The sequence below is a fragment of the Mustela lutreola genome, chromosome 15 (assembly GCF_030435805.1).
Source record: "Mustela lutreola isolate mMusLut2 chromosome 15, mMusLut2.pri, whole genome shotgun sequence".
In the NCBI taxonomy this organism is placed as follows: domain Eukaryota; kingdom Metazoa; phylum Chordata; class Mammalia; order Carnivora; family Mustelidae; genus Mustela; species Mustela lutreola.
In genome coordinates, this window is record NC_081304.1 from 19549273 (window position 1) to 19568889 (window position 19617).

At 45.1% G+C, this 19617-nt stretch overlaps 1 protein-coding gene across 4 annotated transcripts; it reads left to right on the forward strand.

Moving 5' to 3' along the window:
• The first annotated feature begins 8397 nt into the window (after positions 1-8397).
• Positions 8398-19584, forward strand: BECN1 (beclin 1). 4 transcript variants are annotated; one of them, XM_059148964.1, is made up of 13 exons: positions 8398-8542; positions 8811-8939; positions 11518-11585; positions 12658-12716; positions 13143-13211; positions 13363-13453; positions 13560-13696; positions 13851-14045; positions 15324-15470; positions 16714-16863; positions 17378-17438; positions 17883-18025; positions 18771-19584. In XM_059148964.1, exons 2-13 carry the CDS (start codon positions 8813-8815, stop codon positions 18937-18939), a joined length of 1416 nt encoding a protein of 471 aa, XP_059004947.1. In that variant the 5' UTR covers positions 8398-8542; positions 8811-8812; the 3' UTR covers positions 18940-19584. The 4 variants fall into 4 exon arrangements, with proteins under 4 accessions (XP_059004947.1, XP_059004951.1, XP_059004948.1 ...); XM_059148965.1 differs by having other exon boundaries at positions 8399-8630; XM_059148966.1 differs by having other exon boundaries at positions 8399-8575.
• Positions 19585-19617: the final 33 nt, after the last annotated feature.

Genomic DNA, 19617 nt, shown 5'->3' on the forward strand with positions numbered 1-19617 from the left:
AGAGAGACTCGAGTATTGTTTGACCTTCCATTAGGTCGGCGCTCGCCCTTGCCGGGGGGAACCTTCTGAACCGCTGCCGCCTCGGGGACGGGAGGACCACGCCGTCGCGCCCCAGTGACGTCGGCCCAAGGAAGCCGGCGGTCCCGGCGCGGGACTCCGGGCTTCTAGTCTGTGATTTTTGCTGCCGCCTCCCGTCGGCCGAAGCCCTAGTGTTAGGCTGGAGCCAAACAGAAGTCAAATCCTGTGGTACCAGGCTTCCCCACCTTTCTCCGCCACTTACTCTCATACACTTCGAGACCTCAGGGATTAGCTGCCTGATGGGCAAATTGACACCCAGAGTGGGGCACTGCTTGTCCAAGGCTGCATAGTATTTCCAGTAAACCTGGACCAGAACCCCGATCTCCTGACTTACAGGACAATGCCATATTCTATTTTCCTAATAAGAGGCAGAGACCATAGCTCTTCATTCATCCATCCATTCATTCGGTCTCTTAACACTGGTTATTTCGCGCAATAAAATAGGGGCAGGACCCTGTACTAGGCCCTGGAACAGCATTGTCCCAGAGACTAGAAATACGCGAGGCACTTATGTGAGTAAAAATTATCTAGTAGTCACGTTAAAAGGCAAAACAGGTGAAAGTAATTTTAATCATAAATTTAACCCGGTTTATCCAAACATTAAATTTTCGATGTGTAATCAATATAAAAATATGGATGAGATCTTACACATTCTTTTCTCAAGCCAAGTCTTTGAAATCAAGTATGGATTTTACACTTATTGTCGCTCTCGATTCAGAGGTTCCACATGTGGCTAGTGACTCCTGTACTGAAAAGCACATCTCGGGCACATGGGTGGCTCAGCCGGTTAAGCCTCTACCTTCAGCTGGGGTCATGATCCCAGGGTACTGGGGTTGAGTCCTGCATCAGACTCCTTGCTTAGTGGGGAGTCTGCTTCTCTCTCTGCCTCCGCCTCTTCCCCCTGCTTTGAGAGAGTCCTCGCTCTCTCAAAATAAACAAATAAAATCTTTAAAAAAATAGAAAAGCACATCTCAGGGAAGTCAAAAGTTAAACAAGACTCAAGTTCTCTGACCACCTGGGTCTTAATACTGGTGAAAGACAGCAGAAAATAACCTGACAACATTACTGCAAAATTTGAGGAATGTTAGGAAATGACTGAGGTAGAGAACACCAGGGGTCTATTTTTTTTTTTTTAAGATTTTATTTATTTATTTGACAGAGAGAGATCACAAGTAGGCAGAGAGGCAGTCAGGGGCCGGGGGGAAGCAGGCTCCCCCCTGAGCAGAAAGCCCAATGCGCGGCTGGATCCCAGGACCCTGAGACCCAAGGCAGAGGCTCAACCCACTGAGCCACCCAGGCGTCCCTTTGAATTAAGTAAGAAGGCAGGTTGTCTAATCTACATTTTGGAGTCATTCTTTCTGCTCAGCATTTATCCCGGGAAGGCCTCTAAGCTAAGCACAAGGGAAATGGCAGGAATACACAATTAAATAAAGTGCCATTGGGGCACCTGGGTGGCTCAGTGGGTTAAGGCCTCTGCCTTCCCACTTGATCCCAGTGTCCTGGGTCTCTCTGCCCAGCAGGGAGCCTGCTTCCCTTCCTCTCTCTCTCTCTCTCTCTCTCTCTGCCCGCCTCTCTGCCTACTTGTGCTCTCTGCCTGTCAAATAAATAAAATCTTTAAATAAAGTGCCATTGACTATGGCCTTTGGAATCAGAGACTTGGGTTAATCCTACCTCAGCTCCTTTCTGTGATATTTTTGGGAAATGACTGAAATGCTGGGTCTCAATTCCCTCATCTGTAAAAAGGAATTTTGATTATAAATAAATAATATGCAATTCTGTGGACTGTTTGTGAATATTAGAAATCATAAATATGTAAAAAAAAAAAAACCTAACAAACACAGTGTGTGGACACAAGGCAGGGATCAGATAAATAGCAGCTATTGTCAACTAAGTTACCTGTTAGTGCTTAACATGAAGAGGTTACTCCTTACACTATATAATTATTATCGCTGCTTCCAAATTCCAGGTCTGTTTCCATTTCTTCAAGACTATATGCAACAGAACCCATATTACCCGTCTTCCTTATTAATGTCTATTAGTTTTCTCTATTTTACCTCTGCTTTCTGTTAACACTTGTACCTAGTGTACAGATCAGTGTAAACTCTGATCTGGAAGTTAACTTTAGGAATGCTTTTCCAAATTAACTTCATCCTATCTTAAGTATGTGATTACCCTGCATTTCTTTCAGAATTAACAACTTTAAGTTGAAAACTTCATATGTTTGTATTTGTTGAAATATGGCTTTGTTTTCAAATAATTGTGTTTTATCTTTAGGTAGATTGTAAGACGACAGATACACATTCGTTCTTTATTTTCCTTCCTCCTTCCCTGTCCAAACGTTTTATGTAACACTCCACTCATTTATTTATTTATTCAGTTAACAATTGTTGAGGGCCACTACATTTACCGAACTACTCATTTCTGGTGCTTGTGAATCAAATGTGATTACTGATGACTGGTACCACTTTAAATTCATATCCACATGGGTGCACAACACTGCAGAGAACCTATTACTTGTCCCTGACAAGTGTACTCGCGTACACTCCAAATGACTGTCGTGCTTTCTCATTTCCTTAATCCTCGACAATTCCTCCCCTACCACATCCAATTTATGATTTTGGCTGATTCTTCATTGAGAAGGCAATGAAGAATCTGCCTCTGCCTCTGCCTCTGAAACAAAAGAGAACTTCCTCTCCCCACTAAGTTTGCCAGCCCATAAGTACTTTCTGCCTTTCCTCCTCTTTCATTAAAGGAAAGACCCTGTTCCCATCAAAAACCAACTCTTCGTGCATTGGGTCCCATACGCTTCACTTTCTCTAGGTCTCTGCTCCTGTGATTATCCATTTTTCCCCTATATTACATTTATCTCTCTCTGTTGGATCATTTTCAAACATGATAGATTTCTCCCATCTTGAGAAAAATGGACCCAGATTCCTCTGTAGCTATCACTCCATTTCTCTGCTCTTCCCCATGCCAAGATTTCTTGAATGATATTATTGTCTCTTACTTTACTTCATCTCCCACTCATTCCAGTCCACTCCAATCAGGCTCTCCCACCCCATGTTCTCACTGAGATTGTTCTTGTTAGGTTACCAGTTGCCATGCTGATAGAACAAGGGATTACCTCTCTTCATCTTGCATTTCTGGGTGGTACACATTAACCACTCCACTTAAAAAAATTTTTTTAGGGACTCCTGGGTGGCTCAGTTAGTTAAGCAGCTGCCTTCGGCTCAGATCATGATCCCAGCGTCCTGGGATCGAGTCCCACATCGGGTTCCTTGCTCGGCAGGGAGCCTGCTTCTCCCTCTGCCTCTGCCTGCCATTCTGTCTGCCTGTGCTCGCTCTCTCCGCCCCCCTCTGATAAATAAATAAAATCTTTTAAAAATTTTTTTAAAGATTTTATTTATTTATTTAGAGAGTATGTGAGCAGGGGAAGGGCCAGAGGGAGAAGGAGAGATAACAATCTCAAACAGACTCACCACTGAACTTGGAACCCGATATGGGGCTCAATCTCAGAACCCTACCATCATGACCAAAAATTATAGGCCAAAATCAAGGGTTGGACACTTAACTGACTTAGCCACCCCGGCACCCCTAACCACTCACATGGCAAGCTGTTTTTCCAACATTCCTCCAACCTCACTGGTGACCTATTCCCTTTTCTGGGTCTTCCTCCACTGCTTACTTCCTAATGGTGGCATGCTCCAGGGCTTAGTCCTACATCCTTTATTATTCTCCTCTTACACTTTCTCCCTAAGAGGTATCACCCATGTTCATAGCTATAAATACCATCTGTATGCAGATCTTTTTAAATTTGTATCTGTAGTCCTGACATCTTTACTGAGCTCCAATTGTCCTATCTGGGTAACGAATAGACATCTGAAGCATGATATGGCCAAACCAGGATTCTGGATTCTTCCATACACCTGTTATTTTCCTGCCCTTTCCCATCTCAGTAAAAGACAACTATCCACTTAGTTGTTCAAACCAACATTGAACTGTCAACCTTGATTCCTCTCTTTCCTTCCTCTTGCCACATCTAATTCATCAGCAGGTCCTGTTAGCTTTACCTGTATAATGCATCTTATATGAGTATGCTTTTCTCCATCTCCTCACTTGTTGTGGCTGTTGTTTGAAGATTTTATTTATTTTTATTTTTTTGAAAGAGAGAAAGAGAGAGAACACGAGCAGGGAAGAGAGGGGTGAGGGAAGAGTGGGAGCAGGGAGCCCGATAAGCAGGGAGCCCAATGTGGGGGTTGATCCCAGGACCCTGGGATCATGACTTGAACGGAAGACAGATGCTTAACCAACTGAGCTACCCAGGTGCCCCTCCACCTCCTCACTTCTGTCTTAGTGTCCAACTCTTGATTTCAGCTCTGGTCACGATCTCAGGCTCCATGATCAGTGGGGAATCTGCTTGTCCCTCTCCCTCTGCTCTCCTGCTTTCGTGCTCTCTCTCCCACTCTCTTCTCAAATAAATAAAATCTTCAAAAATTTTAAATTTCATTTTAATATTTATTTATCCCATGGAAACAACTTTCTAAACAATATAAGTCACCAAGAAAAAAAGCAGATTTGGAGCACCTGGGTGGCTCAGTTGGCTAAGCAACTGCCTTCGGCTCAGGTCATGATCCTGGATTCCCGGGATCGAATCCTGCATCGGGCTCCCTGCTCAGCAGGGAGTCTGCTTCTCCCACTGACCTCTCTCCTCTCATGCTCTTTCTCTCTCAAATAAATAAATAAAATCTTAAGGAAAAGAAGAGAAGATTTGACTTTATAAAAATGTAAAATTTTTGCACATCTGGAAAACACCTTAATTAAATAGAAGTTGCATAAATTGATGGAAAATATTAAGAAAAATATTAAGAACCTAGCAGATAAATGAGCAAAAGATGCAAACAAAATTCACAAAAGAGAAACTACAGCAAGCCAATATATACAAGTAACCAAAGATGCCAGTGAAAATAACAGGGAAGTGCCATTTTTTTTTTTGCCTTTATTCATCAGATATATGATATCTAATACTGGCCAGGGTATTGTGAAACAGACGCTCTAATATGCTACTGGGGGAAGAATATAATTATGTGCAACCGCTTTCTAAGCAATTGCTAATGTTAGTCAATAGACATGAAATAGCCATGCTCTTTTTTTTTTAAAGATTTTATTTATTTATTTGACAGAGAAGTCACAAGTAGATGGAGAGGCAGGCAGAGAGAGAGAGGGGGAAGCAGGCTCCCCGCTGAGCAGAGAGCCTGATGCGGGACTTGATCCCAGGACCCTGATAACATGACCTGAGCCAAAGGCAGCAGCTTAACCCACTGAGCCACCTAGGCGCCCCTAGCCATGCTCTTTTTTTTTTTTTTAAGATTTTATTTATTTATTTGACAGACAGAGATCACAAGTAGGCACAGAGGCAGGCAGAGAGAGAGAGAGAGAGAGAGAGAGGGAAGCAGGCTTCCCGCGGAGCAGGGAGCCCGATGCGGGGCTCGATCCCAGGACCCTGAGATCATGACCCGAGCCAAAAGCAGCAGCCCAAACCACTGAGCCACCCAGGCGCCCCTAGCCATGCTCTTTTAATTCAATAATCCCAATAGTGAGACTTTAACACAAGGAAGCCGTCAGCTTTTCATTGCAGCATTATTGTAATCAGCCACGCTGGAAACAATGGAAATTTCCAGCAAAGAAGAAATACATTAAAGCCATTCATTTGATGTAACATAATGCAGTATATGAGAATGGGAATTACAAAAATTGTGTAGCAAAATGAAAAATATAATATGTAATATTAAATTTTAAAAACAAGATACAAAAATTACATACAGATTATAAATACAAATACAACTGTTAAAGTACACATTAACCCATCTGAATGGAAACCATAAAAGTTACAGTGTGGTGAGATTAAGGGTAACATTATGACACTAACCCCCTAACTTCCTGAATTTGTTGTATTATCTTCCTATAGGGGCACCTGGGTGGCTCAGTCAGTTAAGTGACTGCTTTCTGCTCAGGTTATGATCCCAGGGTCCTGAGATCAAGCCCCAAATCAGGCTCCTTGCTCAGCAGAGGGCCTGCCTACAGAGGGCCTTCTTCGCCCTCTGCCGCTCCCCCTTCCTGTGCTCCTTCTCTGTTAAATAAATACCTTCTTTAAAAAAAAAAAATCATCTTCCTGTAAAGGTTTGATCTTCTAAATGAATTATAGGCTTATTTAAAAAAAAAAATCCAGCAGTACAAACTTGTCTTAAGTAGAAGAAAAAGTCTCTGTCCCATTGTCCACGTAACACAGGTCATATCATATGTCATGTTATTTTTTATACAAATAAAATCATACCATGTATACTGCCTATAATTTTTATTTCGATTGACACCTCTTGGCTCAATTCATGGAGAAACCTCTTAGCTAGTCTCCCTAGAGCCACCTTTGCCCTTCTTTCTGACTATTATCAAAGTGGCCAAATTTACCAAATAAAAAGAAATTTTAGGGTTGTCTGAGTGGCTCAGTGGGTTAAAGCCTCTGCCTTCGCCTTAGGTCATGGTCCCAGGGTCCTGGGATTGAGCCCCGCATCGGGCTGTCTGCTCAGTGGGGAGCCTGCTTCCCTCCTCTGCCTGCCTCTCTGCCTACTTGTGATCTCTGTCTGTCAAAAAAATGAATTAAAAAAAAGGAATTTTACTTTATTCTTTTTCATGGCTACATAGTACTCTGCTGAATGAATAATACCACAGTTTATTTAAACAATCCTCTATGGCTGAAGGACATTGAGCAGTGAACATTCTTGGACGTATATATTTGTGTACTTGTATATCTATTAGGTAAATTCCTAGAAAGATATTTTATGAGTCCAAGAATATGAACATTTAAGAATTTGATAGATGTTTCCAGGGCACCTGGGTGGCTCAGTGGGTTAAGCCTCTGCCTTCGGCTCAGGTCATGATCCCAGCGTCCTGGGATTGAGCCCCACATCAGGCTCTCTGCTCGGCGGGGAGCCTGCTTACTCCTCCCTCTCTCTCTCTTTCTTTACCTGACTCTCTGCCTACGTGTGATCTTGGTCTGTCAAATAAATAAAATAAAATTATTTTAAAAAAAAGAATTTGATAGATGTTTCCAAACTGACCTCCAAAAAGATTATACTAATTTACATTCCCAGCCGATGTTATTTTAGAGTTTCATGAATGCTCATCAGCATTTGATGTTATCAACTGGTTTAGCCTTTACCAATCTCATAAATCAACAATGCTGCCCCATTTAACTTCCATTGACTTAATTACAAATGAAATGAAACATCTGTTTCTTTATCAACCATTTGTTGTTCTGCGAGCTCACTTTTTCATATATTTTGCCCATTTCATTACTGGTCTTTGGTGGTTTTTTTGAAAAAGTTCTGTATTTTGATCAAATAGATCTCTGTATATTGAGGAAACTCACCTGTCTTATGAGCCACAACTATATTCTACATTTTTCTTCTGTAAATTTTTTTACAGTGTCATTGACAGTTCAGAAAGCTTTAATTTCTAAGGAGTAGAATTCCATATTTTCCTCTTTGCTTTTGATTTTCATCATACTTAGATCTTCTCCACTCCAAATATTCACTAATGCTTTCATCTAGTACCTTTAACTATTGTGGTTTTGATTCTTAAATTTGTGACCAATTTGGAGCTTCTTTCGGGGTAAACAGGGAGGTAGAGATTCAGCTCTCTGCTCTCTACATGACTGTTTGGATCCAGTCATCACTTATTAAGTAGCTCATTTCCCCACTGATTTGAAATACGAGCTTTTACAATATACTAAAACCCCTGTAAACTTGGTCTATTCTTAAACTATATTATGTTCCATTGATTGTGGTCTATTCCTGCATCAAGATAAAATGTTTTAGTTTTATAATTTCGATAACTTGATATTTGATATCTGAAACGCTTCATTTTCTCTAATAAATAGCTAAAAGTTTAAAATATAAAGTAGAACAGGATAAAATTTACCTCCTCACCTTCCCCTCCCAAGTGTGTCTACCACTTTTTCAGGGGCATTTGAAAGAGAGCCCAGCTCCCCCAAGGAGAAAGTTTTAAAACTGATACTTCAAGAAGAATTAAAGTGGTTCTGCTCAGAAGTAACAAATCTAAAGAAAAGACACAGAGTTGCAGATTGGGTGAGGCTCCTCTTTCTCTCCTAACTCATCCTTGCCTCTTCCTCACTACTATTGCCCACCCGCCAACGCCTGCCGCGCTTCCCAGATAAGCCTCTAGGTGGCGCGGCGGGGCCCGTAAACAAGTACGGCCCGACCGACCACCCGAGCCACAGCAAGGCGGTCATGACGTCACGTCCGGTCCGGGCGGAAGTCCTCCGCTGGCCGATAGGGAAGTATCAGAAGGCTGTGCTATGGCAGCTCTGGAGGCGTCCCTCCCGGGGAGACCTGACGCCACGGTGCCCCCGCGGTAGACTGGACCAGGGTTGCGGGCTCCGGGTCCCGAGGTGACGCTCGGGGGCTGAACCGGGGCTTTAGAAGTGAGCCTGGGAACCCTGACGGCCCCTGTCGAAGCCGCTCCCAGACTCTGGGCTGGTAAACTGGCTTTGCCAGGGCTTTCCCGGAAACGGGTCCGCCTGATATCCGACCGCTCCTACAGGGAATGGCGTGGGCGAGGATTTCCCCCCTTCACTATACCAACAAGGCAGGTGGTAGCCCCGGACCTAGAGTTCAAGGGCGCTGATTCAACCTAACATCGCCTCTCTACCGCCGCAGGGATGGAGGGGTCTAAAACTTCCAGCAGCACCATGCAAGTGAGCTTCGTGTGCCAGCGTTGCAGCCAGCCCCTGAAACTGGACACGAGCTTCAAGATCCTGGATCGTGTCACCATCCAGGAGCTCACAGGTCAGGGAGACCCTTGGAAAGAGGGTGGTCAAGATCGTGGGAAAAGGGCAGCTTTGGAGATGTAGGTCTTAAGGTGGCTGTCTTTGTAATCTGCCACAAACTTGCTGTGAACTTAGGAAAGTCATTTCATCTCTCGGCCTCCCCGTTTTCTAGTCGGGAACATGAAGGAGTTCTGACAGTGTGTGCTTCTGAGAGCTTCCTATTTTAAGGAAGGGTCCTTAGTTTTCTGCTCTTACTGTTTCAGAGTAAAGGAATATGTATATATAATAATAAACAATTTTTGTTGAGGGCTTACCGTATAGCAAGTGCCTTACATGCATTATATCACTTATCCCTGCAACAACCCCAATGGAGGAGTACAATCATCATTTTACAGTTGAGAAATTGAGGCTCAGAGAGGTTAAGTGACTTATCCGGTGGCCAACATTAGGTAAATGGAGGAACAGTTTCTTAAAGTCCAAGAAGTGGGATGAAGTTAGAGACAAAACAAAGAAAAGACTGAATAGGTAGTTTAAATAAGCTCTTGGGGGGGGCGCCTGGGTGGCTCAGTGGGTTAAGCTGCTGCCTTCGGCTCAGGTCATGATCTCAGAGTCCTGGGATCGAGTCCCACATTGGGCTCTCTGCTCAGTGGAGAGCCTGCTTCCCTCTCTCTCTCTCTGCCTGCCTCTCCATCTACTTGTGATTTCTCTCTGTCAAATAAATAAATAAAATCTTAAAAAAAAAAAAAAAAAGATAAATAAGCTCTTGGGTCCAGAGTCAGCCTGTTTGGATTTAAATCATAAGTGTCATTTGCTAGCTGGATGGCTTTTTGTAAGTTACTTTTACTTTTTAAGCCCTGGTTTCTTGGTTTCTTTATCTGTAAAATGTAAAATGACCTCAGGGTAATTGTAAGGATTGGGTATGATGAAAAACTTAAGTACTTAGGGATATACTGGGCAAATAGTATTCAAGTGTTAGCTGTTATCATTGCTACCAATTTCTCTCTCCTTTTTTAAAAGATTTTATTTATTTATTTGACAGACAGATCACAAGTAGGCAGAGAGGCAAGCAGAGAGAGAGAGAGAAGCAGGCCCCCTGCTGAGCAGAGAGCCCGACATGGGGCTCGATCCCAGGACCCTGGGATCATGACCTGAGCCGAAGGCAGAGGCTTTAACCCACTGAGCCACCCAGGCGCCCCTCTTTAATATATTTTTAACCTTTCACTACAGAAAATTTCAATCATTTGGTCAAGGGAATAGCATAGTGAACTCCCTCATATCCATCACCCTGCTTCAACAAGAAGCCACATTCACCATTCTTGTGTTCTCTATATCTTCAAAAATGTCATGCCTTTAAATGTACAAATCTTAGCTGTGCATTTTTGACAAAATGGATACACTCGTGTAACTCAGATCATTGGGATGTAGAATGGTTTCATCTTCCCAGAAAGTTCTCTCGTGTTCCTTCCAAGTTATTCTGGAGGAGAGGAGATGTTAATTTTTGTTATGGAAAACTTCAGAGTATAAAAGGAACCTTAATACCCATCACCTAGCTTCGACAATTATTAATGCATATTTAAATCCTGTTTCATCTATACCCCCGTCTATTCCCCTCTCACCCCTAATTATGTTGGAGGAAATCCCAAACGTAAAGATACTGTAAATGTTTTGGTGAGTATTTTTGAAAGATAAGATGTCTTTTTGTTTTTTATTTTTATTTTTTAGGACAAAAAGTTTGCTTTAAATATTTTTGGAGGGGAAAGGACACTATACTTCTGCTCAAGAGAAACATTTTTACAGCCTTGACGTCTTTTATTTTGCTTAAATTTTTCATGCCATGAATTAGGGAATGGGTTCCAGCCACGCGGGCTCCTTTCCGTTGGTTCTCGCCACGTGGGCTTCTCTGGTTGGGGCAGGCTGACGCTTCAGTTGAACCAAGTACCTTTGTCTTTGACTTCCTTCTTTTTCTGATCATTTTCCACCACAGGCTTTAGGAAGCTATCTTGGCTCTTGAGTGTTTAATATGCTCAACACGTACATTAATTCTCTTGGCAAGAATCTTGTCCTTGTTTGTTCACAACAACGCCAACAGCATGCTGAGTAGCATTGTAGATTCTTCCAGTTGTTCCATGGTAATGTTTGCAGGGCAGTCGTTTTTGAACAGCGTCCATTCCCTTGATGTCCACTGTATCACCTTTTTTGTAAATTCGCATGTATGTTGCCAAAGGAACTCCATGTTTTCTAAAAGACCTAAAGAACATACAGTGGGGTACCTCTCCTCTCTCCCTTTGTGTTGGTCATTTTAGCGAATGACTGGAAGATGGCACTTGTGCTAAGATGTCTTTTTCAAAACACAATCGTGATATTACAGTGGGAAAATTTTTAAAAAATTCCTTAATCTAAAAAGAAATTTCCTTAATCTGATTTAATGGGGGTAAGGGGAGGAAGACAAAAGGTTTATCTATGTGCAGATGGTACTTAAAGGAAAAGGTGGAGGTGGGAGTGGTGATGAGGCTTTTTTTCCTTGTTTTCCCATACTTTCATACACACTCCAGCTTTGTTAAGGCTCTCTCTAATTCTGGTATTTTCCTTGTCCTTAGCTCCATTACTTGCCACTGCCCAGGTGAAACCAGGAGAGACCCAAGAGGAAGAGGCTAACCCAGGAGAGGTATGAAACACTGAAATGCAAACTGGGTTTCTGCAGGGTACTTGGTGCTTCAGGAGCCCCGAGACTTTTGGGATTTTTGGTTAACAAGAGATATTCTACGTGATCAGGCCTCTGTGGGTTATGGACTCAGAAGTGCTTCTGAGGTCACACGATGACAAATGAGGCATAATTTTAAAATGTGGGGAGAGGCTTTTTATTTGAAGCAGAATTACCAGCCATTATAGGTGGGAAATGACCTGGACACACAGGTCATCCCAAGGCATGCCTGGTTTATATCTGTTGTCCTAGCTAATTATTAATATCCACTCCTCTCCATTCTCAAAAGTAGCTTAGTTTGGACTAGAATATGATTACTCTAGCTAGAAAGGATCATCAGTATTAGAGAACATGTCATTTTTGTTTATTTAAAGATTTTATTTGAGAGACTGCGTGCACATGAGCAGGGGTTGGGGAATGCAGAGGGAGAGGGAGAAGCAGACTTCCGCTGAGCAGGGAGTCCAACCTGGGACCCTATCCCGGGACCCCGAGATCATGACCTGAGCTGAAGGCAGACACTTAACTACTGAGCCCCCCAGCACCCCAAACATGTCATTTTTAAACTGTGATAACATCAGTGATCATTTTCTTTGTCAAAGGTAGATGTCTAAGTATTTGATCACACATAAATTATATCAAAGTATCAAAAGCGTATAAATTACCTACTTTGTTGTATGCCACGGCAAACTTCATTGCAGTCTGATACGGCTTTTTTCTTGTGTGGTGTTTCAGGGCATTCTTCCCCTACCCCTAACTGGGAAGTGTTGAGAAAATGTAAATTTAACTACAGTGGAGTATAACATAGTTGGGAGATGTTTCCCATAAAAAGTCACATGGGACTTGAGGTGTGTCTGTACCGGGGTCCTCTCTTAGTGCACATATCTGAGGATGGGCTAGGTAATTCCTATTTCTTAAGTGTCTGGTTTATCAAGTCCGGCAGTTATCAATCAAGGTTAAAACCAGATAGTTCTGAGGCTGTTTGGGACTCCCACCTCCAAGCTGCCAGAGTTCTAATGCCTTCTTATTTCCTTCGCAGGAGCCATTTCTTGAAACTCGCCAGGATGGTGTCTCTCGCAGATTCATCCCCCCAGCCAGGTGCCTACCACTCCCAGCCCCCTGTTTCTTGCCAGAGGCCAATAGAATTTTAATGGAACCCAGAATTGAGACCTGGAGCCAGGTGGTGGAGATAAATCACCTAACCTTTTGGCTCTTCCAGAAAAGATGTATTCTCTTATACCTGGCCCAGCCCTTTCCAGTATTGGTTTGCCCTGTAGCCATTCACACAGTGGGAAGGGACAATGGAAAGTCTGAGGGAGTGAATGACGATAAAAGAGATGGGCTCTTGAAAAGCTTTAGAGTAGCAGGTGTTGTCAGATGTTCAGGTTCTTAGTCGTTGATGCATGTGAAGGCTGCTGGCGAGGGGTATAAGATTTAAAAATGGTCTTTCCTGATTCTCCTTCCTTTTCTGCTGTAGACACACACCCACATGTCAGTTTTTGATGCCCCCTCTCCCCTCCTTAGTCCATCCAGGCCAACCTTCGAGCTGAGTGCCCCTGTGGAAGACCAGCATGGCCTTCCCTTGGGAGAGAGGTACCCTTGGGAGGTCAGTCGGGCTAGGAGTGCGTATGCGCCTTGAGACCCCTCAGCCGGTGCTTGAGAGTCCCTGCCACTGACAACAACAGTCGGTGGAGGAGGCCTCTCTGCTCCCTCATGTGGCCCGTGGGCGGGGGGCTGTCTGCAGGATGATGTCTACTGAAAGTGCCAACAGCTTCACTCTGATCGGGGAGGCATCTGACGGCGGCACCATGGAGAACCTCAGCCGAAGACTGAAGGCAAGTGGGCAGCGTCGCAGCAGGAGGCCTGGCTTCTAGAGGGGGTGGCCTGATAGGTCGCGGGCGCCAGGCCCTACCCTGACTCTCCCCTACCCCACCCTTCCAGGTCACTGGGGACCTTTTTGACATCATGTCAGGCCAGACTGATGTGGACCACCCGCTGTGCGAGGAATGCACAGATACTCTCTTAGACCAGCTCGACACTCAGCTCAACGTCACCGAAAATGAGTGTCAGAACTACAAGTGAGTTCCTCTAGAGCTGGCACCGGGAACCTGAGGTCTGGATGTGAGAGCTGTCCCTATGCTGAGACAGCCTGGCTCTGACCCGGGAGCTGTGCTCAGGTAAACAGCATAACGGGCTCCTGCAGTGAGTATATTCTGCCTGTGTGCTTGGCAGGCGCTGTCTGGAGATCTTAGAGCAGATGAACGAGGACGACAGTGAACAGCTACAAATGGAGCTAAAGGAGCTGGCACTGGAGGAGGAGAGGCTGATCCAGGAGCTGGAAGAGGTGGAAAAGAACCGCAAGATGGTGGCGGAAAATCTCGAGAAGGTCCAGGCTGAGGCTGAGAGACTGGACCAGGAGGAAGCTCAGTGAGTCGTCACCCTCTTCCTCCATCTTCCTGGCCTGAGGCTCCAGGACAAGTGGCTTCTAACTGAACGTGTCTGTGTACTTTGTAAGCTGCAGTCACCTGTCTTTTGGCAGCTTGTCTGCTCCAGATCCTACATACTGTTTCCAGGCCCTGTTTCTTTCTTTCTTTCTTTCTTTCTTTTTTTTTTAAATATTTTATTTATTTGACAGACAGGGATCACAAGTAGGCAGAGAAGCACAGAGAGAGAGGGAAGCAGGCTCCCCACTGAGCAGGGAGCCCGATGCGGGGCTCGATCCCAGGACCCTGACATCATGACCTGGGGGCAAGGCAGAGGCTTAACCCACTGAGCCACCCTGACGGCCCTTTTAAAATTTTTTATTTATTCATTTGACAGACAGAGATCACAAGTAGGCAGAGAGGCAGGTAGAGAGAGAGAGGGGAGGAGGCATGCTCCCCACTGAGCAGAGAGCCCGATGCAGGGCTCGATCCCAGGACCCTGAGATCATGACCTGAGCCAAACCCACTGAGCCACCCAGGCGCCCCTCAGGCCCTGTTTCTTGAGATCTGTTGAGAGGGTTCTATATGAAGGGGCATGCCCACATAAGTGAAAAAAGTGTGTCGGTGAAATAGCAGAGAAACGAGGGTTCTAGTTGCATTTCCATCATGTCGGGAACCGTAAGTCAGCCACCCAACGCACATCCTGCTCTGGAAAGATGAGCATGGTGGCCTGCATTCGTTCTTTCCCAGCCCCAAAATTTCACTGGTGATCCTGCCCTGAGAGAATCCTCTGTCCAGGGGAGGAGACCCAGTGGCGGCACTAACTAAAGTGGGGGAGGTGATAGAGAAAAAATTAATCTTTTCAAAGTAGTGAGCAAGTTTCCTTGGAAATGGTGTATCTAACTCTAAAGGACTGGTAGGTGCATAGAAGTGAGGTTCTGGTAGTTCAGTTATGGTCATTTCAAGGAAAAAGCCACTCTTAACCCCCTCACCTCCCTTCTGTAAAGGATCAGAAATACGAGAAGCGCTTGGCCCGGGTTTAGGAAAGTCCTGTTTTCCTCTACCTTTTGCATGTGGGCAGCTGGAATTTGAGACCTTTCGGTCCCTCGCAGGCAGAACAACTAGGGCCTGTATGTTCCTTTGAATGGGATCTGTGCCAAATGGAAAGGATGCTGTAACTAGGTCTCCCCATAACCACCAGACTGAACTGTTATGCCGGGTGGTGAGAGAGAAGTTTCAGTCCTGAACCAGCAGCCTTCAGCGGCCCCTTTGCTGCTCACAGGTACCAGCGGGAGTACAGTGAATTCAAGCGACAACAGCTGGAGCTGGACGATGAGCTGAAGAGCGTGGAAAACCAGATGCGCTATGCCCAGATGCAGCTGGACAAGCTGAAGAAAACCAATGTCTTCAATGCAACCTTCCACATCTGGTAACGTGGGCTGGAGGGTGAGGAGGGTCGGGGGAGCACTGCACGCCTGCACCTTAGCTGCTGACCACCAGGCTGGGGTGCCCGCCTCCCACCATGTCGGACTGTACACATGAGCCCCCCAGTCCCATGAAAACCTTGTCATCTGCCCAGGTGCTCCCCCTAGGATCATTGATGTATTTATTCGACGTTTTGTCCATTTAACTGGTATCTTTTGGGCATCTCATACATGGCGGGCACCATGTTAAGAACCCAAAGGGCAATAGCACACAGTGTGCGTTCTACCTTCTGGTTGCTTAGAATCTCGTGAAAGGGATGGCTGTGTGATAACCTGTTGTGATGCGGCGTGGTGACTGTGACCCCCGACAGCGGCGGGGGGAGCTCTCGGGCTGTATAAAGGCACTGGGTGCAATATGGGAAGGCCCCATGGAAAGTTTGCCCCAGGGGAGGTTAATGTTTAAGCTGAGACATGAAGGGGAAGCCTGCAGGGGGGATTGTTCTTGGTGTAGGAACATCATGTGCAAAGAAACAGAGGAACATGGGGGTGGTGAGTCCAGAGACCTGAAAGGAGCTTATTGTGACTGGCGATTGAGTGTGAAGGGGAGAGTGACTAGATATGAAACTGGAGAGTGACCAGTTCTCCAAGGAGCTCATAGACCTCATGAAGGGATTTGGGCTTCATCCAAAGGGCAGTGGAAACCACTGAAGCATTTTGTGAGTGGTCGCTTTACCTGCGCTGCGGGAAGTGTTGGCAGTGCCAGTGGTAAGGAGACTTGTTAGGTGGCCTCTAAGTGGGAAAAGATAGAGCAGCGGCACTGAGTTTGGAAAAAAGTGGACAGATTGGAGAGATTTAGGAAGTCCAGTCAAGAGGGCTTGGTGTTTTTTGAGGGGAGGGAACAGAGAGCGAGAGTTCAGGAATGATGTGCCCCTTTCTGCTTCGGCATCTGAGCACAAGCAGAAAGATGATGACTCACGTTTGGATGTGTATTTAAAGTGCCAAGTAGAGGGGCTCCAGGCTGGCTCGGTCGGTAGAGCACGTGGCTCCTGATCCTGAGGTCGTGAGTCCAAGCCCCGCGTTGGGCACAGAGCTTACTTAAGTAAATAAAATGCCCAGTAGAGCTGAGGTATGTGAATGGGGAGATGGGGTGAGAGATTTATGCAAGGGTTTAGGTGCGAGCTGGAAGCCTCAAACTGCTGAGTGTTAAGGTCTCCCTGTGTTTCCCCCCACCCTCCCGCCTTCCTCCAGGCACAGTGGACAGTTTGGCACCATCAATAACTTCCGACTGGGTCGCCTGCCCAGTGTGCCCGTGGAATGGAATGAGATCAATGCCGCCTGGGGTCAGACGGTGTTGCTGCTCCACGCCCTGGCCAATAAGATGGGTCTGAAATTTCAGAGGTAAGAAATGCCCCCCTCTCTTGGGGTGTGGCGTGTCCTTGATATAATCTGTATCTCCAACCTGGGAGTCCTCTGCTGGGCCAGGAGCCCTTGCTCCCAACACAGTGAGGGTTTTCTGTCTGTGGAGACTCTGCTTCTGATCATCCCCCTTACGACAGGGCTCTCTCCACTCAGGCAGCAGTCCTTGAACTGCATGACCAGAGCTGTGGTTCCCAGCCCAGCTTCTCCAGAACCTTGGTGGTTCCTCAAGCTGTTTTCAGCTTTTGTTTTTTTCAGCCTAAACAAAACCTACATGTTCCAATGAAAGGCCCCCCCAGCCAATTATATAATAAATGTAGTTGGCTCAGTAACAACATCTTTTAAACATGGAGTCTATGAGGAGATGAGGGAGAGGGGTGGGAATAATAAAAGTTGTCCTTGGGAGGATGAAGCCTGAAAATCACTGGGTTCTAACATTCCAGTAATCACTTCAGCAGGAGTCCTGTATCCGTCTCCGTGTGCATCTCCATTTTAGGTATCGGCTCGTTCCCTATGGAAACCATTCGTATCTGGAGTCTCTGACAGACAAATCTAAGGTATTCTGGGAAGCCCCATTCTCACTGGAAGGCAGAATCCTTGTACCTCCTGAGGGAATGGTTTCCTTTTGATAACAGCATTTCCTAGTTTCTTTCTTAGAGGTACCTCATGATCCCATGTCTTGTTTGGGGTCTTGTCTAGGTCAGGATTAGCCTTCTGGGGACTGCAGACACAAAATAGGTTCTTACAATCTGTTGCAAAGGGCTAAGGGCAGATCAGAGGAGACATATGCTGGAGTGGGAAAGGGATCACTGTGAGATTAAGGGTTTAATTCATTTCCAGTGATGGTGAAGCAGTTCTTGGTGGCTCGTATTGGCCCGAGTTTACTGTTTCCAGTGGAATACGGACAGAACACCACTCGAGGGATTGCTAGGCTTGGGAACAATCGCTGGTAGCCAGTCTCAGTGCCACCCCCTTAGCTGGTTCTCTCTCTTCCTGGGCAGGAGCTGCCATTATATTGTTCTGGGGGCTTGCGGTTTTTCTGGGACAACAAGTTTGACCATGCCATGGTGGCTTTCCTGGACTGTGTGCAGCAGTTCAAAGAAGAGGTAGAAAAAGGCGAGACACGTTTTTGTCTTCCTTACAGGTCAGTATCCCCTAATGTGGAATGAACATGGAGTAGGACCAAATTGAGCAGGATTTAAGGGACAGTAAGAGTGGAAGCAAGACATAGTGTGTAAATGGTGGGAAAGCAGAAAATGCCACAGAGTCACAGGACACTGATGGGCAAAGACAGAGTCAACATTCCGAGCCGGACTGAATGTGACCACTTGGTCCCTGAGGAGAAAGAATATTCTTTTCGGGGCTTTGGGGGGATTTTCTTAGCACAGAGGTCAAACCAGTTCTCTAATTCCCAGAAGCTTTTCCCCTTAAGCCCTTGGAAATAAATAAGAATGCTTCCTTTGGTCAAATTTTATAAGAGCCCAATGATAGACGGAGACCTTAGTTCAAGAGAGTAAGGCCGAGCTGCTTCTGTCACCCCAAAACAAAGCATTTCTTTTCTTCTGCCTCCCTTCTCTCCCCTTGAGTTCAGGGATGCCTAGGAAAACAGACAGGAGTACTGTAACCCCCACGTACCCTCTGCTGCAGGCTTCTCATTTGTTTGGGTGTGTGTCCTGTCCCTGTACTCTGCAATGACAATGAGGCTCTTGTGACAGCCTTCTTGATGTTTGGCTTTCAAGCAAATCCAAAATACACTACCATTCCTTGCCAAGAGTTCTTTACTAGATAAAATGACGTGAATGGTCCCATGACCAAGTCCCTGCCCATTTGCCTGAACTGACTTAACTCGGATCTCAGTTACTAATGAGCTCTGCTGTGTCCGTCTGCAGGATGGATGTGGAGAAAGGCAAGATTGAAGACACAGGAGGCAGTGGCGGCTCCTATTCCATCAAAACCCAGTTTAACTCTGAGGAACAGTGGACAAAAGCTCTCAAGTTCATGCTGACGAATCTCAAGTGGGGGCTTGCTTGGGTGTCCTCACAGTTTTATAACAAGTGACTTTTTTTTTCCTGAGGAAGATAAGTTTGCCTTAAAGGCTTTAAATTTTGTTTTGTTTGCAAAGAGAAAAAAGTATTTTAAATTAAATTCGGGTACTATTAAACAGCACATGTTTACAATACCAAAAAGGAAAAAAAAAATTCACAAAAGCCACTTTATTTTAGGATATCATGTGACATTTTCCAGAGCTACAACATGCCTTGTACAGCTACCAGCCTTTGTCATAGTTTTGGCTCTTAACCCCATACCTCCCTTGCCCCCTTCCCCTCAAAACTAATTTAAATTTGCTTTTGTTGTTATTGTTAATGGAGTTGAATTGAGATTGATGTATTTTCACTGGGCTTTATCTCTCTCAACTTCCTGCACTTAAAATATGAACTAGAAACTTCAGTCTGCACTGAGTCGACGAGATGTGTGAGACGCACAGTTGGATAATGTGAGAGAGTGACATATCAGCTTTGGTCACCAGGTGGTATGATCAGAAGCTTGAAATTTAACACTTGTCCTGTCTCGGTTCTCGTGCTGACTGCCTACTCTGCTTTCTGTTAGAAATATGAAATGAAATGGTGTTTGATATTGTCTGAGACATTATGCAGAGATTTAATTATTTGTAATAAAAGTTTTAACTGCAGTCTAATAACTGCCCAGAGGTGTACTGTTGGTTTTTTTTTGTTGTTG